The sequence below is a fragment of the Manacus candei genome, unplaced genomic scaffold, assembly GCF_025592945.1.
Source record: "Manacus candei isolate 608988 ecotype Guabito, Panama unplaced genomic scaffold, ASM2559294v1 h1tg000017l, whole genome shotgun sequence".
Taxonomy (NCBI): domain Eukaryota; kingdom Metazoa; phylum Chordata; class Aves; order Passeriformes; family Pipridae; genus Manacus; species Manacus candei.
The window spans coordinates 629,175-647,934 of NW_026138065.1; the positions used below are offsets into that span (position 1 = coordinate 629,175).

Here is an 18,760-nt window from a genome sequence, read left to right on the forward strand (position 1 = left end):
CACCACAAAGCACTAAAACGCTAAGACCCTGCTCCCAGCCCCATGCTCTTGTCACTTACATTAACTCCACCACTCATAAGATTGCTGGATGGAATTTTTCAGCAGAAATGTAGATTTATCCTCGATTAAAGAACCTGCATAAACGTGACTATGGTATGGTTACTGCCAATTACAGAACCATGCAATAAACAAGGTCACTCAAGTAATTCAGGCTAAAAATAAGCATCAATTTCTCTTCCCTCTTTTTTTTTTTTTTTTTAAAAGAGATTGTCAGAAGGCTTTGGACCAAGAGAGATCACGCATGGCACACTCAAGTCATCAATGGTTATCTTCCTTGCTTGAAGGCTTGGTATCCAGCCCTACAATCAGACATGTAGACTACACTTTCTAAAAATACAGTTTTACATTCTATTTTGTTAATTAAAATTCTAACATTACTAGAATTAAACCAGGGCTTTCTTGTGTCTCTCTGCTCTCTTCTAGTTGCAAGGTCTCTAAAAGGCAGTGCTACAGCTACATCAGACCTGCTGGAAAAATAAGCTAAAAGTTATTATTTAGCTCCTCAGGAACAGGGAATAGTAGGGCAATCTTTGGGAAGGCAATGCTACAAACCCCAGCACTTTAAAGACTACATCCTGTGAGACAAAAAGGATGTCAGAAATATGGCTAGATCTGGAAAATCTACAAGTTGTCAAGTCCTTTAATTCTGTACTTCTAAGAAGAAAGACTTTTTCCCTCACAGTAAGTATTCCTCTAGATTTTGCACAAGTAGTGTCTTTCGACATACAGTTTAGTTCCAGGGACACTGGCAAAAAAGAATTTGAAACAAGAGTTCAAGACTTATTTAGATCTGGTCCCCAAAGTCTTATGAGTAGAATATCAAATCTGGTGTAACAACATGATACCTTATTGAAGAACAGTAGGCTGTGATTTCCCCAAATTGCAGAAAGATATATAACAGTTACATGACTTAGTAATTAAATTCTTAGTTTGATTTCTACTATGATTTGTTGACAAGTGAAACTTTGAACAATGAGGAGATCTGACTGTAAGCCAGATCATCTTGCTGTGACTAAACTGTTTTCGAAAGAGTGAACAAAAAAACATGCATACCAACCTTATTTGAAAATATACAGGTAAATTCCATTTGTTGTTAAAGCTGTGGTAAGAGGGATGAGATCTTAACCGTTTCACACTGGCCTGGGAGCCACACTGTCGTTCAAATTTCTGTACAAAATCCATACTAGTAGTGTACTTCTGCAGAAAGAGAAAGAGCATTCTGATCACACACAGGGGCCCAGCAACCAAGGCAGGATACCACCCATTCAGCAGAACTCTTGTATCACGCTACAGTTAAGGTCGAGGTTAAGAGTGGGCTGACAGCCCATCATCTAATCACACAAGGCTAAAATCCTGGACTGCAACAAAACCAAAACCAGTCAACTAGTAGGTGTTTCTCTCCAGTAAGGAAAGCTAGCATGGGTCACTTCGAAAAAGCATAGAACTGTCCAAGCACATTGAACAAGCAGAATGGATCAGAGAGATGCAGCAGTACTTCTGAGCTCAGTCACTGGGGTGGAACAACAGTGCTCCACAGAACTAGGAACAGAGTCAGGTGCAGGAGATAAACAAACAGAAGTAATCAGGAATGAAACTCATAAGCACACATAGCCAAACACACACGAGAATGGAAGCATGATATTTTTGCCTGTTACACAGGACCTGTATTATAAGAATTTCTAAATCTGTTTCTCTAAAAATGTTTTGCAAATACCAAATATTTGCAGAAGAGATTCAAACAATTTCAGACAAACTAACTTCATCTAGTGTATACTTCTAATAAGATATTTACAAATAGTATTAAGTTGGTTGCAAGTGAAAAAAAATTATATTAATCCCCAAATACACTGTGGACTTACTCTCAACAGTAACTTATTAATGCACTGAAAATAATGAAATAATAAATCATGAACAAAGCAGAAAGCCAAATATCTGAGTGAAAACTGGAAATAAAATAGTACCAAAAAAGTTCTTTCACATAAAATAGACCTTGCTAAGAGAATACAAACCTTCTGTAAATAAATTTAAAATCAAAATACAGCTACAGTTAAAATTATTTCTGTGGAATGAAAAACAGTTTGGTTTCTGTGCAAGTTTCTTCTAGTTATAAAAATAGGAATTAGCCATAAAACCTATCATACATTCTTATTAAGCCATTGCTGAACTAATGAAATAAGCCTGACCGAATCTCTCAGTGCTTCTGACTTCACTGCAGTAAGAGCAGCAGCAGGGCTGTAGCAGCCAGGCTTTTACCACAATCCAGAGCACAATGGGAGTGATGTGATTTTGCCTCTTATGAAGCAGCAGAACATTGTAAGGAGTAGTATTCTGAAAAATGCACACAAAAGCTTTTAGGTAACTACTTTTCTGCTAACCTGGTTGTATTTATAACACAATGGACCCATAAAAGGTTCGGGAGTTAGATCCAGAATGAATGACAGATTAGTGCTCTTTCAAGCCTCCTTTTTAGATAACAAACCCAGCACTGTAAAAAGGTAAACAATCTGTTAATGCTCTGCTATCTTAAATCAGAGATATAAATCAAACACTCTGTAAAGACCTATCACTTTCAAAATAGAAGACAACTCAAGATACATTTATCTAGTTAATGATACTATTATGTCCAGGAGATCTGCAAGATTGTTTCCCTTTTCTGCTTCTAGGATTGGATTGTTAACTGCACAGTTATTTAAATTAGGAACCAAAATGGAGCAATATTCAAACACAGGAACCTAAACTTAATCTCAAATGAACCTTTAGGGATAAAAGAAGTATTCTTTCCAAATACCTGTAAATCTACAAATCTGACTTAGAAATAAGGGCACATCAACCTGAAACAACTTAAAAAAAACCAAACCCCAACCCTGCACAAATAAATAGTTATTTTAACATACATAATGTTGCCAGTCTGATTTCTAAAGGATTTAAAATAAATGTTTCCATTCCCCTCTCTCCTCTACATCTAAAAACCTAATGCAGGTAATATGGCATATTCAAACTTTTCAGCATTGAACCTAAACACATAAACATATGCAAACAAACCTGGTGAAAGACTTTTCTGCATTTCTATCAACGTAGCAAACAGAGATAGATAACTGTCTAAAATCTCTGTTGCATTACTTGGCTCATGAGCAGTGCAAAAACAATTTTAAAGGGTTTTTTTCTCCCTCTTAACTCAGAACTATTAGTCTTCAGGTAGGTATAATGGCATTTTTACACTTGGCATTTCAACTTCATGTTGACTTTTAAGTAAAATATTTTAATTATTTTAATGCCTCTGAGTCACTTAAGTAGTCAAAAGCAGTCTGGAAAGTACTTTAGACTTACTACATGACTTTCAGGTAAGTCATGGGTGGATGTTGGTTTTTTTATGGGTTTTTTTGGATAGTAGGTTGTTTTTTAAAATAACGCAATGCCATTTTTGGTCAATATCAGTGCAATAAAAGATGACAGACTTACAAGCAAACCCAGCTTTTCTGAAGCTAAAATACTTTCCTGGGTAGACCATGCAGCACAGAACACCAAAAGGCTCATGACTTGCAGCATGCAGGGCATTAGGTGAAAGCTTGAATAGTGACTGAAGCTTTATGGTAAACTGTTGTCATGAGGGAGGGGGAACACACTATAGTGTCATTTGCATGGCAACTTTCTTCAACATTCATTTAATTTGCTTCTTATTCAGAGCCAGCTCTGCAGACATTCACTGTCATGCCTGCCTGCTTTCAATTATTCAATCTGTACAAAAAGAGATCTTAAATTCCAAGAAAAAAATAAGAATTTAGTAAAAGCAATTTAGCATGAACACAGGAAGAATCACATGCCTTATAAACCTGCACCAGCAAGGCTTTTCCCTAAGTCAACTGCCTAAGATGACCTCTGCAGACAATTTATAACTGTTTCCCATCTCCATCTTAAAAATAAAATGTCTCGTGCTAATCACAAGTCAAGTTGCAAGGAAAAAAAAAATTCACTTTTTCAGCAATCATGGTTAAATACAAGCAGACAGGACATGAGGAAAAGCAGAAAGCTCATATTTTCTACTTGTGACGTTCTAATAAAATACTGCCAGAGACAATATTCATACTAGACCAAGAAATCTGTTTCACCATTAGTAAAAGATGATCTTTTAGAGGCAGAGCACTGCTGCCAGTGAAGAAAATAGAAGAGTGACAAGTGCTTTAAATTCATTATTTAATCTAAGCTTGCTTCATAGCTGATTGTGATACCACAGAAAATACTACTTTTATGTTTCAAACCTGATGGCACGATCTCCAGCTATTTTTGTTTCTTTTAGGTGACTTGTATTTCTAACCACAACATAATCTGCAGTACTGTAGGAGAGCAAAAGCTAAAACAAGCAAGTGAAACAAAGAAATTTTTTAACCTTCCCCTAGTGCAGAATAAATTGTAACCCAGGTATCTAATTAACATGACAGCCCTTGCTATACAGGAGTCCTAGACTTGGGCGAACACTGGAGTCGTCCACTCCCACCTCCAATTATGCTGCAGTTCTGCAATTATGAAAGAACATCTATTGCCAAAACAAATATTAATTCACATGACTAAATGGTTTCCAATAACTTCTCTGTGAGTTTTTCTGACAAATTCCAGGGGAGAATTAATTCCTGTAAAAACTGAGTCAAGTGATTTGAGATAACCTCTTCTTTCAGCCATGCGACAACATGAATTTACACAAAAAAAGCAGAGGGGAAAAAACTAGAGAACACGACTCATTTAATTCTTGTGTGTGTCAAAGAAATCAGAAATGGAAAAAAATAAAATTAATTACCTCATGAAACACATCTGGGTTTCCAGGGTTAAACAGTGATGGCAATTTCTCTTCCAAACCACGTACTATTTCTGGCCACACCGAATTCACTAAGAAATCATATCCAGGAACAATATCTGCTTTTGCACTGAAAACAAATTGTAATTATTCCATGGTTATATTTTATCACCAGGCTTCTAATTCGAGGTAGGGATAACTAAAAAAATACATGCACTGAACTAGACAAAACGTAATTTTTTTTTTTACATAGTTATGCAGATTCCCTTAAACTATTCTTCCTGTGAGGTTTCTTATCCAATTCCACAGTCTCATCAAATCCAAAGTATTTTTCATAACTCTCAAAGTGTTTTAAAAAATTTATCAGTTATATATCTTGCAAGGGTGTTCTGGAAAATGAGCACATTTCAGCTAAGAACTCCTACAGAGTAAAAGTAATGTGACTAATGTAATGAAAAGAAGCAGAACTTTTTCCTCATTGTTCTAAGCTGTATTTCTACATGATATTGTGTTCAAAGCAAAAGATTAAAAGCCACCCTGATTATGAAAACATATAAATTGAGAGCAGAAGAGATAAAAGCATTCAATACCAGTTCAGTACACCACAGTACAGAGTGGAAACATTCCATTAAGAAGAGAGATTAACACTTGCTGAGGGATTAAGAGAATTGCAATGTTACTAAAAATTAGGAGTCATAAAAAGCTCAGCAATGGATGACTAACTAGAAAAGTAATTCTGCAGTCCCTAGGGGCTACATCCATGGTTCTGCTAATTACAGTAGTCTACTATTTAACCAGCCTGCAAACAGATGAATAAATGGATACAATTCAGTAGACCTGAATTATTTAAACTTCAAAACAGGCAATTAAATTGCATAAGGAATTAAGCACTTTCAGAGAAGACAGTGTAAGCACAAATCAATTAAACTTATAGTTTCAGAACATGTGATAAATCAGTGAAACCTTTGGGGATCATTCCCACTTTTCTGATGTGCACTGACAACTCAATAACTTTTGAACTTATATGCTCTTCTCCTTGGATGAAGTGTAAAATCATATTTAATGGGTTCAAAAAACCAACTTATCTGACACATTATATTATGAACTGGACTCACTTCTACTACTGAAATACAGGATTGTTTTTCCTTCCTCTGAAGGTCTGGGCCATAGCACCAAGAAAGTCTGTTCACTGTTATGTTTTGAAAAACACAGACATGAGAGAGAAATCAAACCTGACTACAAATCTTCAGAAAAGTCCAGATAAGTCATTAGTGCGTGAAAGCTAATAATGCAAAGCATTTCAAAATTAATTGTTGTCATTTCAGTGCAACTGAGAGAAACCCCCAAGATATTCACCTGGAAATAGCTCCCCCTGTTACTTCACGCAAGAGACGGCAATGATGAGGAACAAAATCCAACAGTCTATTGTACATAGCCTGCAGGCCATTAGGATGAGATTGCACATACTGTTCCACAATCACCTGTTGGGAAGAGTTCAGTGTTAAATGTCAGAAAAGTGAATATAAAATGCTGTAATATAAGATTCAGTTACTCACTCAAAACTCCTAACACTATAAACTCAAATATTTGGATAGTCAGTATATTACTTTTTTATATTATAGTTTACAAGTACAACTTGCCAGCTTGAATTATTACTTCCTTTAGTGCAGCACTCTTACTGCCAAGACTAGCCCCAAGAATGGTAACGTGCTCTTTGCTTTTGAATGTTAGTCACTGTGTCTGGCTCCCAACTCACTGTCACATCACTGTCACCTAAAGCAGACTGTGAAGTTAAACAACTGACTGACAAAAGCTAATCAAACCTCAGAATAAAGTAAAAAATTTCTTCTAAATGTAGAGGTTGTTGGTCCAATTCCAAATACAGGCAAGCCAAAGCCAAGAAACTTCTGTGACAAAGCTAAGCCTTTAATGCAACTGGCAAAGCAGTTTGTCTGGACAGTATCTCATATCCAGCGAAAAGGGATAATCTCTGCCATAAAGAGAAGGCAGACAGTAGTTGGACAACAAAGAAAAAGAACAATAGCTTGTTTATTGGTATTCTTCCACCTGTCTAAACGCTTTTGCCTCTTGCTGCATAAACAAGCAGAATGGTGCAAAACTAGTGAAAGAACAGACACTGAGAAAACCTAGGGGAAAATGACCTGTCCTCCACTGTAGCAGTTGCTACAGCATTAGCAAGCACCCAATGGAATTTTGTCCTTAAGGGGATGGGTTTGTTTTTTTCATTCCTCAGCCCAAGAAAAATGTAGATAAGAAGAAGAATCCCAACTGGATATAACCTGAAATTGGTAACAGGCAGGTAAGAGAATCCTTCCATCTTTTTTTTATTAAATAGCAACAATAAACAAATTGACAATGGTATTTTGTTGGCGCTCAGTTCTCCTGCTCTCTCCACAAAGGTATTTTGAAGCTGCTACTGAAACCTGGAGGTTAACATGAAAAATAAGCACATTTGCAAATCAGCTGGGATTTTTTACTTTATCTTACCTCATCTACATAAGGTTTTACAAGCACTTGACCAACTAATGCCTCTGCATCTCGTGTTTTATCAATTGTTGCATAAGTGCGAAGACAGTGGCGTATTATGTCAACATTTGAAGTTTGAAGGCCTTCCAAGAGTAGCCCTTCCAGAGACTGCTGCAACATAGCTGTTATTCCAGCTATACGCTATGAAGAGAAACAAAATAATAAGAGTAATAAAAACAAAAGCAAAGCCTTGCCATCATTGTTGAAGTAAATCTGTCTAGAAATACCTAACTCAGCTTTCCATTTTCATTTGAAAGGTGCCAAAGTTTTGACAACTGGCAGTTAATGAACATGAACACAGACTTAATGCACTACTGATGCTGTTTAACACAGTGTTTATTATAATAAGGCTAAAGGCAATTATTTTCCTCTATATGTTGTAAGTTACATGGTAACTTATCTAAGGTCCATTTAATTCAGAGGAAATAGGTGAATAATTGTTCCTTGTTCAACTGAACCACTGTGTGTGACAACAAACAAAAGATTTACAATGAGTGACCAGAGATAACAACTGTAGCATTTATTCCTCACTGTCAGACTAAAAAGACAGTGTGTTCCCAACATTATTTGTCAAATTACTGCAAACCAAAGACAATGAGTGACACTAGCAATAAGAAAAAAAAAAGAAAAAGGGTTAAATCTACATACATTCTCTCTTTTGTTAACCGTTTTTCCTGATCTCCTTTCCCACTAGATCCAACTCATTGCTACACTACCTGCAGATACACTCCTGGCCCAAGACAGTCCTTACAACTCTGTATTTGATGCAAATTCAGCAACACACATTAATGTAGTCTCATCTGAACTATCAATTTAATCAGAAGAATTTCTTTTCTGCCTTTTTACATGCTCTATTGTGTCCATCCATCCTAAAATGATTCCACAGAATTTGTACTGAACATGCAAAGTCAGGAACCCAATCACTGATTAGTCATAAAACCTACATTCTGAAAACCCTTAACAGGTACAGGACAAAAGTCCTGCCAAACATCATTAAGGAAGTTACATGACAAATGTTCTCCCACCACATACACTTCTCTGCTGCTCGCCCTTACTCATGTTATTATCCAAGTTTGATAACTCAATGGCCAGAACAGTCCTGTAAACTGTCCATGAATCGACATGGTACCAATGGACATCTTGAGCTGAAACAAGTTTATACTGCCAACAGGCATAGGCATATAATAGAGAAACTGGAACTATGAACTACCTTACTAGCTCAAAAGCCATCAAGAATGACACCTCCACGCTAATCAGCCTAAAGCATTACCCCATCTCCATATTCCTACCTCCCTTTAAGCACCAGTTTTCATTTGTTCCCTCTCTCTGTTGAATGGATAGAAGAAAAAACGCCACCAAACCATCAATTAATTTTTTGCATTAGATAATTATCACAAACAGGATATTGGGGAGATTAGTATACTGATCTGAATGGTCAGAGTAATTTCATGAAAAGACAAACTTGAATATATATTCAAGCCAGCCACTGTGTAGGCACATTCCATTTATATTCTGGTCTGTACGCTGCAGCTAACAAAACCAACATAAATCTCCAGAATGAGGCCTCAGTATCAGTAAGCAGACAAACTGCAAGATTTGTTAGGTTGACAGAAATCTCTGTCATATTTCCTACTCTTATTCTAAGTAATTTATCCTAAAGAAGTTAGCAAACAAGGAATAAATCCACAAAAAAAAAGCAATAGTTCTAGTCAACTGATAAAAATGACCTCGTGAAACCCATTTTCCCCATAAAATAATTCAATAAAACTCTGTGGAAACAGGCATTTGCCTTCCAATTATATCAGTTGTGCAGACTCTACAAGTGTTAACCTTGCTATCGTGTAATACTTACTGGTCTCACTTTGTCCAAAAGGGGCATTCCTTTGCTTTGTACTGCATGAAATTGTAGTTGATTAAATTCTGTGGCAATTCTCTCTAAAACTTGTCCAGTTAAAAGTGGACTAGAAGACAGATGATACAAAACAAGAATACACAGTTAGATCCTTTCAAATTAACTCACTTTCACCTGTAGCAGATGGATAGTGCTCTCCCTCAATTTTTGTGGTTTAATCTAAATATTTTGAATTCTGATAGGTACTACTAGACTTACTGCAATCATGCAATAATGATCTGGAACACACTACATGATTAAAGTTGTTTTGCAGCTGTCAACATATGAAGTGGATGAAAGAGAAGCTCAGAGGTACATAAGCTCTTGCCTCAGCAGTATGAAGCATTGTTTTCTACATGGTAGTTTTGCTTATCACATGAAAGTCAGCCTTAAGAGAGCTCAGAAACTGCACTACATGACTTTCACAATCCAGATTTGCTTCTTATTTCCCTTTCTGTCATACAGTAAAACTAATGACAGTTATCTCCAGAGAAACAGTCCTACCATCTACACAGCCCCAATAATGAGCCAAATTTTCAGCCATTCAAGTTCCGTCTTGCTTACAAACATAATTCTGCAAAATGCCTCACTCTGACTGAAAACATCTGCTTATGCTTTGTCCCTCTAGGTATCAACATATTTTTCTGTACAGCTCCCCCCACCACTATGTGATCCAGCACAATAAACTGAAGTGACAGTCTTACACTGTCTCTTCCCTCCAGCTGAAGTTGCACTTGTATCCCAGTCAAGCATTTCAAGGGCATGACTGGTACATCAATTCCAAATTGGCTGAAAGACATCTTCCAGTCCTCAGCAAAGGCAGAGGGAGAGGTCTGACTGGAATTTGTACTTCCTTGTACCAAAACTATTATATGTTTGCCTTGCCTGCCTTTGGCTTTCTTGCAAAAGTCCTTTTGGCTATACATAATCAGGGAAAACAAAAAAAGCTATTTTCTGTTTCGCTTCCAAATGATATTGGAATAAACTGTACTGCAGAGAGTATTTCAGACATAACAAGATTAGTAATGTCCAAGAAAAAAACCTAGAATTATTGCACTAACTTCCAAAAGGTTGCTTACCGAAAGCAACACCAGTAATTTGGAACTCTGGAGTCTGAGTTACATGTTCTGTGAATGATTAGTTGGCAAAAGACTAAAACCTAGAAAATTACAGTCATTTATTCCATCAGAGTTACATTCCTAAAAATATATCCTAATGCCTGTAAAGTTACCTTCAGCAACATTATGAAATTCAGTTAGTCCCATCAATTACAAATAGAACTGAACATTACATATTTTTTTACCTGTTTCCCTCTAATGAGGACAATTCTTTAGTGCCTTGGGAATGCAGAATCTTCTCAATTTTCTCAACAGACTGGATAACATGAATAAGTCTCAGGACACACATCTGTAATTAAAGAAAGATTTTCCATATCTGACCCCAATCCTAACTGACATCACCTAAAGAAGATATTTCAGATGGTTAATTAGTTCTTTGGGGTTTTTTCCTGGTGTAAGTTTTCCCCCTTCATCTTAATACTTGAGTCATGTCTCAGTTGAAGTATTGCTCACATAAGTCCATAAAACTCCACAAACGTTTGTCATGGACCAAGGACAACTTTTCTTATCCCTGATTTTTTTCAAAGTTAAGCACAAAGACAAACGTTAGTGTGTCCCCTGTCCTATAAAAATTAAACAGCTGTATTTCAATTCCATTCACAATAAGTGTATATACTACTACAGTCAGAAACAAGAACAACTATAATTAAAAAGAAATCCAACTAAATCAAACATATATATTTTGGGAAACAAAAGTAAAATAAAGATTCATGATCAACTAGACACTGTTAAAAATTAAGTCTGTCCACCAAAATGTAAATATATTTTTACAAGTACACAATTCTGCACAGTGTGCACCCAGATAGCCTAAAACTTTATAAATTTTATTTTCTCTGGGTTAATGGCAAAACCAAATTCATCCTAAGGATAATCTTCTCAAGGTAATAATTCATTTGCTGTACCTTTTTTCTTCTAATATCTTCTTGTTTAGTCATCCGGTCATCTACTGCTTGAATTCCTTCACTGACACATGACTTAAGACTCTGTGAGAGAAAAAGTCAGTATATAAAGCTATTTAAGGTTTGAAGAAAACCTTAACTCAAAAACCTAAACTTAAAACAGAGCACAGATTAAGGTATTGCCACCACAAGTATAAATATTTCCTCCAGAAGTGTTCTTTTACTACCTTAGAGAGAACAAATGACCTATCACCTAAAACAACCAGACAATAAACTCACTGCGTTATGTCTTGAAACTGAAGATTTAAATCAGTTTTAAATAGTGTTTTTCAAATAATAAGGATTTCTCTACCCCAACTGACCCTATTTTCTGTTTTACTCATCAAGACTGTGATATTTTGAAGGTACATTTATGCAGCAAACATCTCTTTGAAGTGGCTGCCAAGATGATCAAAAATTGGCCCTTGCTATAAAGCCCAAGTCACTGGTGGAAGAGCCAGAATAATACCCACCTTCAAGAGGGTGACGTTTTATGATTTAATCACAAGACTAAGCAAAAACAGTCCTTAAAGGGACTGTATTGCATCTAAATTATCTACTACCATTTTTAAGTTACTCAAATATTAAAACAGTTTCAAGATATCACCATAGACTTGTCTTGTAAAAGTTCATTCACTTGTCATGTTTAAGGAATCCTTTATCCCTTGGATGAAATCCGCTATTGAAAACATAAATTTACTGCTAATACAACTGCTTGAAAACACAGTGCTTCTCCTACTACCAGTCATCAATTTTCAAAAAGAAGTTTATTATAACAAGTATTAACTTCAGTAAAAGATGTTCTGTACACAATATGAAAGTGAGCTGAAGTTTACCCAGCTGTCTACAATGATTGTTTTGAACATACCATAACTTCTTCCTTCAACTGTCCCAAGGGTACTGAAAGCTGATTAAGAGCCTTGTCCATGCCAACCTAAAGAAATTACCATAAACACATTTATGACTTTTTCAATGAGTTCAGACATGAATTACTGACAAAGCCTATCATTTTACAGATACTAAAAGAGAACTGAGAAAACAAACCTCCCCCTATAATCTCCAGTTTTAAATTCAATGCAAAAATATGTTGTCTCAAACAGAGACATAAAAATATCACACTGCCTGTCACATAAAGCCAAAAGTTAAACAAAATTTCCACCTAGAGAAATTTTTCCTCCCACAAAAATGTTAAATCTCAGTCTTTGAACCTATACATCTGGAACAATTACAATGTTCAGTCAAGTACATTGGGTTTGTGGTTTTTTTAGATATTTTGACTATATAAAAAAATTTAAAGATTTCTAAAGTATCCTTCAGAAAGGCCTTACTTGTATCATTTCTATTCTATTTAAATGATTTATTTCCTTTAATTTTAGAAGTGCTGACAGTTTGAAACAAAGTTTGTCCTGAATCTAACTTCCTAATGAATCAGTTTTTCAAGACAAAAAGCATACACCTAAAGATTTATTACAGGCCAAGAGCAATTCTGTATAGTAGCTAAGTTCTACAGGAACAGTCTTTCAGTTTCTCTCAGTGCAAGGGCTCACAGTTTAAGACATCTTAAATCTAACAATGACAAAATAAAAGCCATATACTTTGCATGTGAAAAACAAAATCCCACTGAACCACCTTAAGTCTGAACTATGCAGTACAACTAATAACACTTACTAGATTTGTTGAGAGATTAACAAAATCTGCATAGTCCTTATTTATGAGTTCTACCATAGCAGTTTTTAGGAGTTTGTAATAGAGCTCCAGATCCTCCCTGAGCTCTTCCAGCTGCACACGTTTCCTGCAGTCTGACACAAAATGATCAACATCAAAATCCGCCTGAAAGTCAAACAGGAAAGAAAGAAGAATGTAAGCAAACAGTTCACACAGGGAACACACCCAAAATAAAGTACTCCATGTGCCAGTGAGTTGACCGAACTAAAGCTCTAGGGGGCAAAAGGCTTCTTAAGTCAGTAGTTTCCAATGTTCCAAACTCTCGGCCTTTAAGCTAATAAGCACAGAGTATCTTGGGACAGAGTACCTAGAGACCAGCTCACCAAAATACAGGGTCGTATACTCCCTATAAAGACTTTAAAAAACCCAAACAAAAAACCCACAAAACAACAACCAACCAAAATTCGAAATTCAGTATTAAGAACTACTTAAACCTCTCCAAGCAATGAGGCCTTTCGGTCCCGCCAGACTCGGAGCCCAGCCCTCCATGGACACAGCCGCATCCCGGATCCCTTGTCAGTGACACACTCGGCGTTCCCGAAGCCCGAGGCCGGGGGAAGAGCCGTGGTAGACCTGTAAGATCCCGATCAAGGCTCCGCGACCCTCTCTCCTCCAGGGGACCCGCCAGCCCCCTCCTCAGGAGGCCCCTCCTCCCTCCGCAACTCGCCAGCTTCGGCGGCCCCCACCCACCTTCATGAACTCGTCCTTGTCAAAACACAGGTTCTCGGGGCCCCGGGGCAGGTTCATCTTTCTCGCCTCCATGCCCGGCCCGGCCCGGCCCAGGGCGGCGGCACCGCCCCCTGCGCCAGAGCGGCAACACAGAGCGGCGGCACCGGCAGCGCCCCCTGTGCGGCTCCGAGCGGCACTGCGGCAGGCAGCGGCGGGGCGGGGCGGGGCGGGGCGGGACGGGGCGGGGCGGGGCGGGCGGTGTGTGAGGCAGGCGGGGTTGCAGCCGACCTAGCCAGCCTCCTCGGGGGAGGTTACACATTCAAGGAATCATAAAGGTATTGGAAAAGACCTCTGAGGTCATCGAGTCCAGCCTATGGCCGAACACTACTTTGTCAGCTAGACCATGGCACTGAGTGCGACATCCAGTCTTCTTGTAAACACCTGCAGTGACGGTGACTCAACCACCTCCCTGGGCAGGCCGTTCCAATATCTGATCACCCTTTCTGTGAAGAAACTTCTTAATGTGCAGCCTAAACCTCCCTGGCACAGCTTAAGACTACGTCCTCTCATACTGTCACTAGTTGCCTGGAAGAAGAGACCAACCCCCCACCTGGCTACACCCTCCTTTCAGGTAGTTGTAGGGAGTGATAAGGTCACCCTTGAGCCTCCTCTTCTCCAGGCTGAACAACTCCAGCTCCCTCAGCCTCTCCTCATAGGACTTGTGCTCAAGTCCCTTCACCAGCTTCATTGTGCTTCTCTGGACCTGCTCCAGCACCTCAATGTCCTTCCTGAACTGAGGGGCCCAGAACTGGACACAGTACTCAAAGCACAGCCTCATCAGTACCAAGTACAGGGGGAGAATCCCTTCCCTAATTATGCTGGCCACACTAGTGCTGATACAGGCCAGGATGCCATTGTTCTTCTTGGCCACCTAGGCACACTGCTGGCTCATATTCAGCTGCTGTCAACAGCACCCCCAGGTTGTTCTCCACTGGGCCACTTTCCAGCCACTCTTTCTCAAACCTGGAGCACTGCATAGGATTGTTATGGCCAAAATGTAGGACCCAGCACTTGGGTTTGTTGAACCTCATACTATTGGTCTCAGCCCATTTATTCAGCCTGCCCAGATCCCTTTGCCAAGCCTTCTGACCCTCCAGCAGATCAACATTCACACCCAATTTTGTGTCCCATGAATTTAGTAAGGGCAGGCTTGATCCCCTCATCCAGATCATCCAGTAGCACTACCACTGTAACCCCTAAACCACCACACCATATCACCCAGCACCAGATCTGGATGCCTCCAGGAATGGTGACCATCACCTTCCTGGGCAACCTATTCCAATGTCTGACTACCCTAACAGTGAAAAATCTTTTTCTAATATCTAATCTGAATCTCCCCTCTCTGAGCCTGAGGCTGTTTCCTCTACTCTTCTCACTGCAGATGTGGTAGAAGAGACTACAACCTCCTTCCAGGTAGCTGTAGAAAGTGATGAGGTTACCCCTAAGCTTCCTCTTCTCTAAGCTAAACTAACCCAGCTTCCTCAGATGTTCTTCATAAGACATGTTTTCTAGACCCTTCATGAACCTTGTTGTCCTTCTCTGGACACACTCTAGAACCTCAATGTCCTTGAATGATTTGGGTTGGAAGGGACAATGTCCTTGAATGGTTTGGGTTGGAAGGGACCTTAAAGATCCCTTAGTTTCAACCCTTCTGCCGTGGGATACTTTCGACTAGACCAGGTTGCTCAGAGCTCCATCCAACCTGGCTTTGAACACTTCCAGGGACAGGACATTCACAACTTCTCTGAGCAATCTACTCCAGTGCCTTGCCACCTTCACAGTAAAGAATTTCTTCCTGATATCTAACCTAAACCTATGGTTCTTGTCACCCTGAGATGTCAGGGTGGCTGAGCTGTGCTGCTGAAGTGGGTGCCTGGTGGCCCCACTGTGGTCACCGAGTGCATAAAACTGACCCAAGTCATGTAAAGCTGCAGGGGCCAGCCATCAGAGCCCACAGCACAAGCCATGGAGACCCAGAACTGCGGAGGTGGGAAGGGGCTCCAAAGGATGGGACAGTGCAGCCCCCTGGCCCTGAGCAGGGTCACCCACATCTGATGGCCCACAGAGACATCCTCTCTGGGTTTGGGTAATACCAGGGGTGGAGGCTCCTCAGCATCTATAGACAAGCAGTGCCAGGGTCTGACCACTCTTTAACAGTGAAAAAAGCCTTTTCTCTTGTTTAAATTTATTGTAGTTTGTACCCACATGGTCCTGAGTAACAGGAACTGAGTCAGAGCTTTATTTACCTCCCCCACCCTTCTTTTCAGCAGACTCTTCTCTTAGGCTCTTGTTTCCTTCAAAAGCTTTTGTTCAAGGTTGCTTATGCCTTGGCAAAGACAAATTTAGCTCTAAAAGGCCTCCCTGCTGTCACTTGCATTTCTGTTTGTCACCTCAGGATGAAAGACAGCAAACGATCTCGTTCCTTGCATGAACATTTTATGGATTTAATTTTGTCTCAGTGAGCTCAAATAAGGAGTGAGCCCAGCGCCTTACCAAAAAGTTGTAAAGGTGCATCCACTGTAGCTCTGCCAGTTGCTCTGTGGGTAAGGGCAGAGAAGACTCCCCAGGCGTGATGAATGTGGGCTCGGTGGTACACTGGGCTGGAGACCCCCAGACCTCTCAGGCAGGCAACATTTTGACAGGGCTAACATGTGCATCCCCTCCTAACTCCTTCAGTGCTGCAGCAGAGCCCAGCTGGTCTGTAACCAGCAAGGATTCGTGCCACTGATTTATAGCTGGCACCGAGTTTGTCTGGACTTCCCTGAATTACTAGAAATATGAAGAGCCAAGCAGTTCAGTGATGAATGTGGTGGGCATGTGCACCTGCTGGCTGGCTTCTTATGTGCTAATTGCCCCTACTTGCTTTCACCCTGTCCCTTTGAAAAGCACTTTAAGACTGACATATTTCATGGTGTCCAACTCTTTCAGAGATCTCAGATGTTGGCAGGCGTGATTTATAGCTGTCATGTGTTGTCAGCTAGAGAGCAGAAAAGATACGCCCACCACAAATCTACACTGGCACTTCTTTGCAATAGCTATGATTGTGTGTATCAGATCAAAAAGGTTTTCTTATGTTGTGGTATTTAAATACCTATATTCTGGTACAGGAACAAAGCCCCATTACTGCTTAGCTATCTTTTTAATTTAATGAGCTGGATGCTTGAAATTAAAATTCTAACCAGCTTTCAATGTTAACTTCTCAACGAGGGGTTACACTTACTTTTTCTAAAGTCTTACATGTTAGCTAAGACAAATCTTGCTCTAAAAAGAACTACTGTTGCCCTTTATGTTTTTGCTTACAAAGCTCTAATTACAAAGTACTTTGAGGAAACAAAAGGTATGCTTCTACTTGAATTTGTTTATTGATGAGCTCTTACACTTTTCATATTTATTGATGTAATTGTAAATTCAAATATGAAGTTTGTGGAATTTAATAATTTACCAGTGGAAACTACCATATAGCACTTCCAGTAAATTAACAGTAAAACTAGAACTAGGACTCATCAGTTATTTCCAAATGCTGTCCCTGAACAGCCATCTTCACGTGAGGCAGTGGTGCACAAAACAAAGTTTCTCCAAGTCAGAAGAGACAGGCAAAGCAGTTGGGGAGTTAGCCATTCCAAAGAGTCATACCAAAGAGTCATACCTTTACTTCCATTATTTTTATGCTAAGATTACTTAGCTTGTTTCTACTACAAGTGCCTTTGTCCCTTTCCTTTCCTAGCTCTTGTCACTGTCATTCCAACACATCCCAGCTTAGAAAACACAGTTTTAAACTCTTTTTCCCAACCACAAAGACATGACACTTAAATATTCCTTGTGAAAACTTTTAATCACTATTTAATCTGCAAGTTTTGGATAACATATCATTAATGGACCCATTAGGTGAATGAAGAGAGAGCATCTGAAAGTCTGTCTCAGTATTATTGCTGTTATCTGAATAGGGATGATGTAGGCGCACAAGAGTAGAAGAGCTACTTTTTGCTGTTGAGTGGGTGCTGAATTTTAAAGATTCCAGCAACCTTTCTTATTCTCAAATAAAGAACATTTCAAGGGAGGCATAATGATACGTCAAATTATGTTTAGTATAATTGTATCATCATTTTACTGAGGGCTGCCAATGACTAATCCACTATCTTGGAAATACCAGTATATAAAAGATTGGGAAGGAAAGCAGTCAGTTATAGCTTCCATCACATTCTTAAAAGTCTTCTCTGGTTTTATTATTTAAAAAAACTAAAGACATCACAACTCATGATAAAAAGGAAGAGTGTGACCGTGTGAAACATGTAGGGACAGATATACTACAATGAATTTGGGGTAGAACACACTAGGTACTGACAATCTTCAAAAAATGTAGATAGCATTAGGGAAACTAAGGTACCAGGGTTGATGTGTTATTTTGAGTACCTTGCCTTCCTAAAGTGACATCTCCATCAGTGTATCTTTAGGCCCTCCAGCAAAACTGTGGAAGAAAACTTCTATTTTAACTGCTCACAGTAGACCTTCAAAACAACAAGCATCAATTAATAAATAGAAGTTCAAGGCAGAAAATATTATTTTCCTAATATTGACATTACTGAGTCCCTTTATTTTGTTTTCTTTTGGAAATGGAATTAAATACATAAATAAAGGTAGAAGAGTTTATATACCTGACTCCAGTCCTGAACACTGAAGTGAGTGATTTCTGTGGGTAGCTGTCAGTCACCTAACTCCAAAGGTGTAAATAATCCTGCTGAGCCATTGAGGCTCTAGTCATGCTTAATATCAGTAAGTAACTTAAAAAAGCCTTAGTCCTAAGTAAACAAACTAAAGAAATTTGAAAATTCCTCAGGTGATGGGTCTTGGAAGACAACTATAATATTGTAGTAATGTCATTGGTTTGTGGTTATATCAAAATATTAATTTATATGTATGATATAAACATACATCTTGACATAAAAAAGAAATTTTTGAAACAATCGTT

General features: G+C 38.8%; 1 protein-coding gene across 1 annotated transcript in view; it reads right to left on the reverse strand.

Annotated features, from left to right (window-relative positions):
- COG2 (component of oligomeric golgi complex 2) overlaps positions 1 to 13,898 on the reverse strand; it is a 28,190-nt gene extending 14,292 nt beyond the window's left edge. The window contains exons 1-10 of the mRNA XM_051783513.1: positions 13,756 to 13,898; positions 13,009 to 13,170; positions 12,209 to 12,274; positions 11,305 to 11,385; positions 10,588 to 10,691; positions 9,246 to 9,354; positions 7,355 to 7,534; positions 6,203 to 6,327; positions 4,850 to 4,976; positions 1,118 to 1,257 (exon numbers count right to left, since the gene is read on the reverse strand). Coding sequence (XP_051639473.1) covers positions 1,118 to 1,257; positions 4,850 to 4,976; positions 6,203 to 6,327; positions 7,355 to 7,534; positions 9,246 to 9,354; positions 10,588 to 10,691; positions 11,305 to 11,385; positions 12,209 to 12,274; positions 13,009 to 13,170; positions 13,756 to 13,827 — 1,166 coding nt within the window. The 5' untranslated portion in view covers positions 13,828 to 13,898. The remainder of the gene's footprint in view (positions 1 to 1,117; positions 1,258 to 4,849; positions 4,977 to 6,202; positions 6,328 to 7,354; positions 7,535 to 9,245; positions 9,355 to 10,587; positions 10,692 to 11,304; positions 11,386 to 12,208; positions 12,275 to 13,008; positions 13,171 to 13,755) is intronic.
- Between the last annotated feature and the right edge of the window lie 4,862 nt (positions 13,899 to 18,760).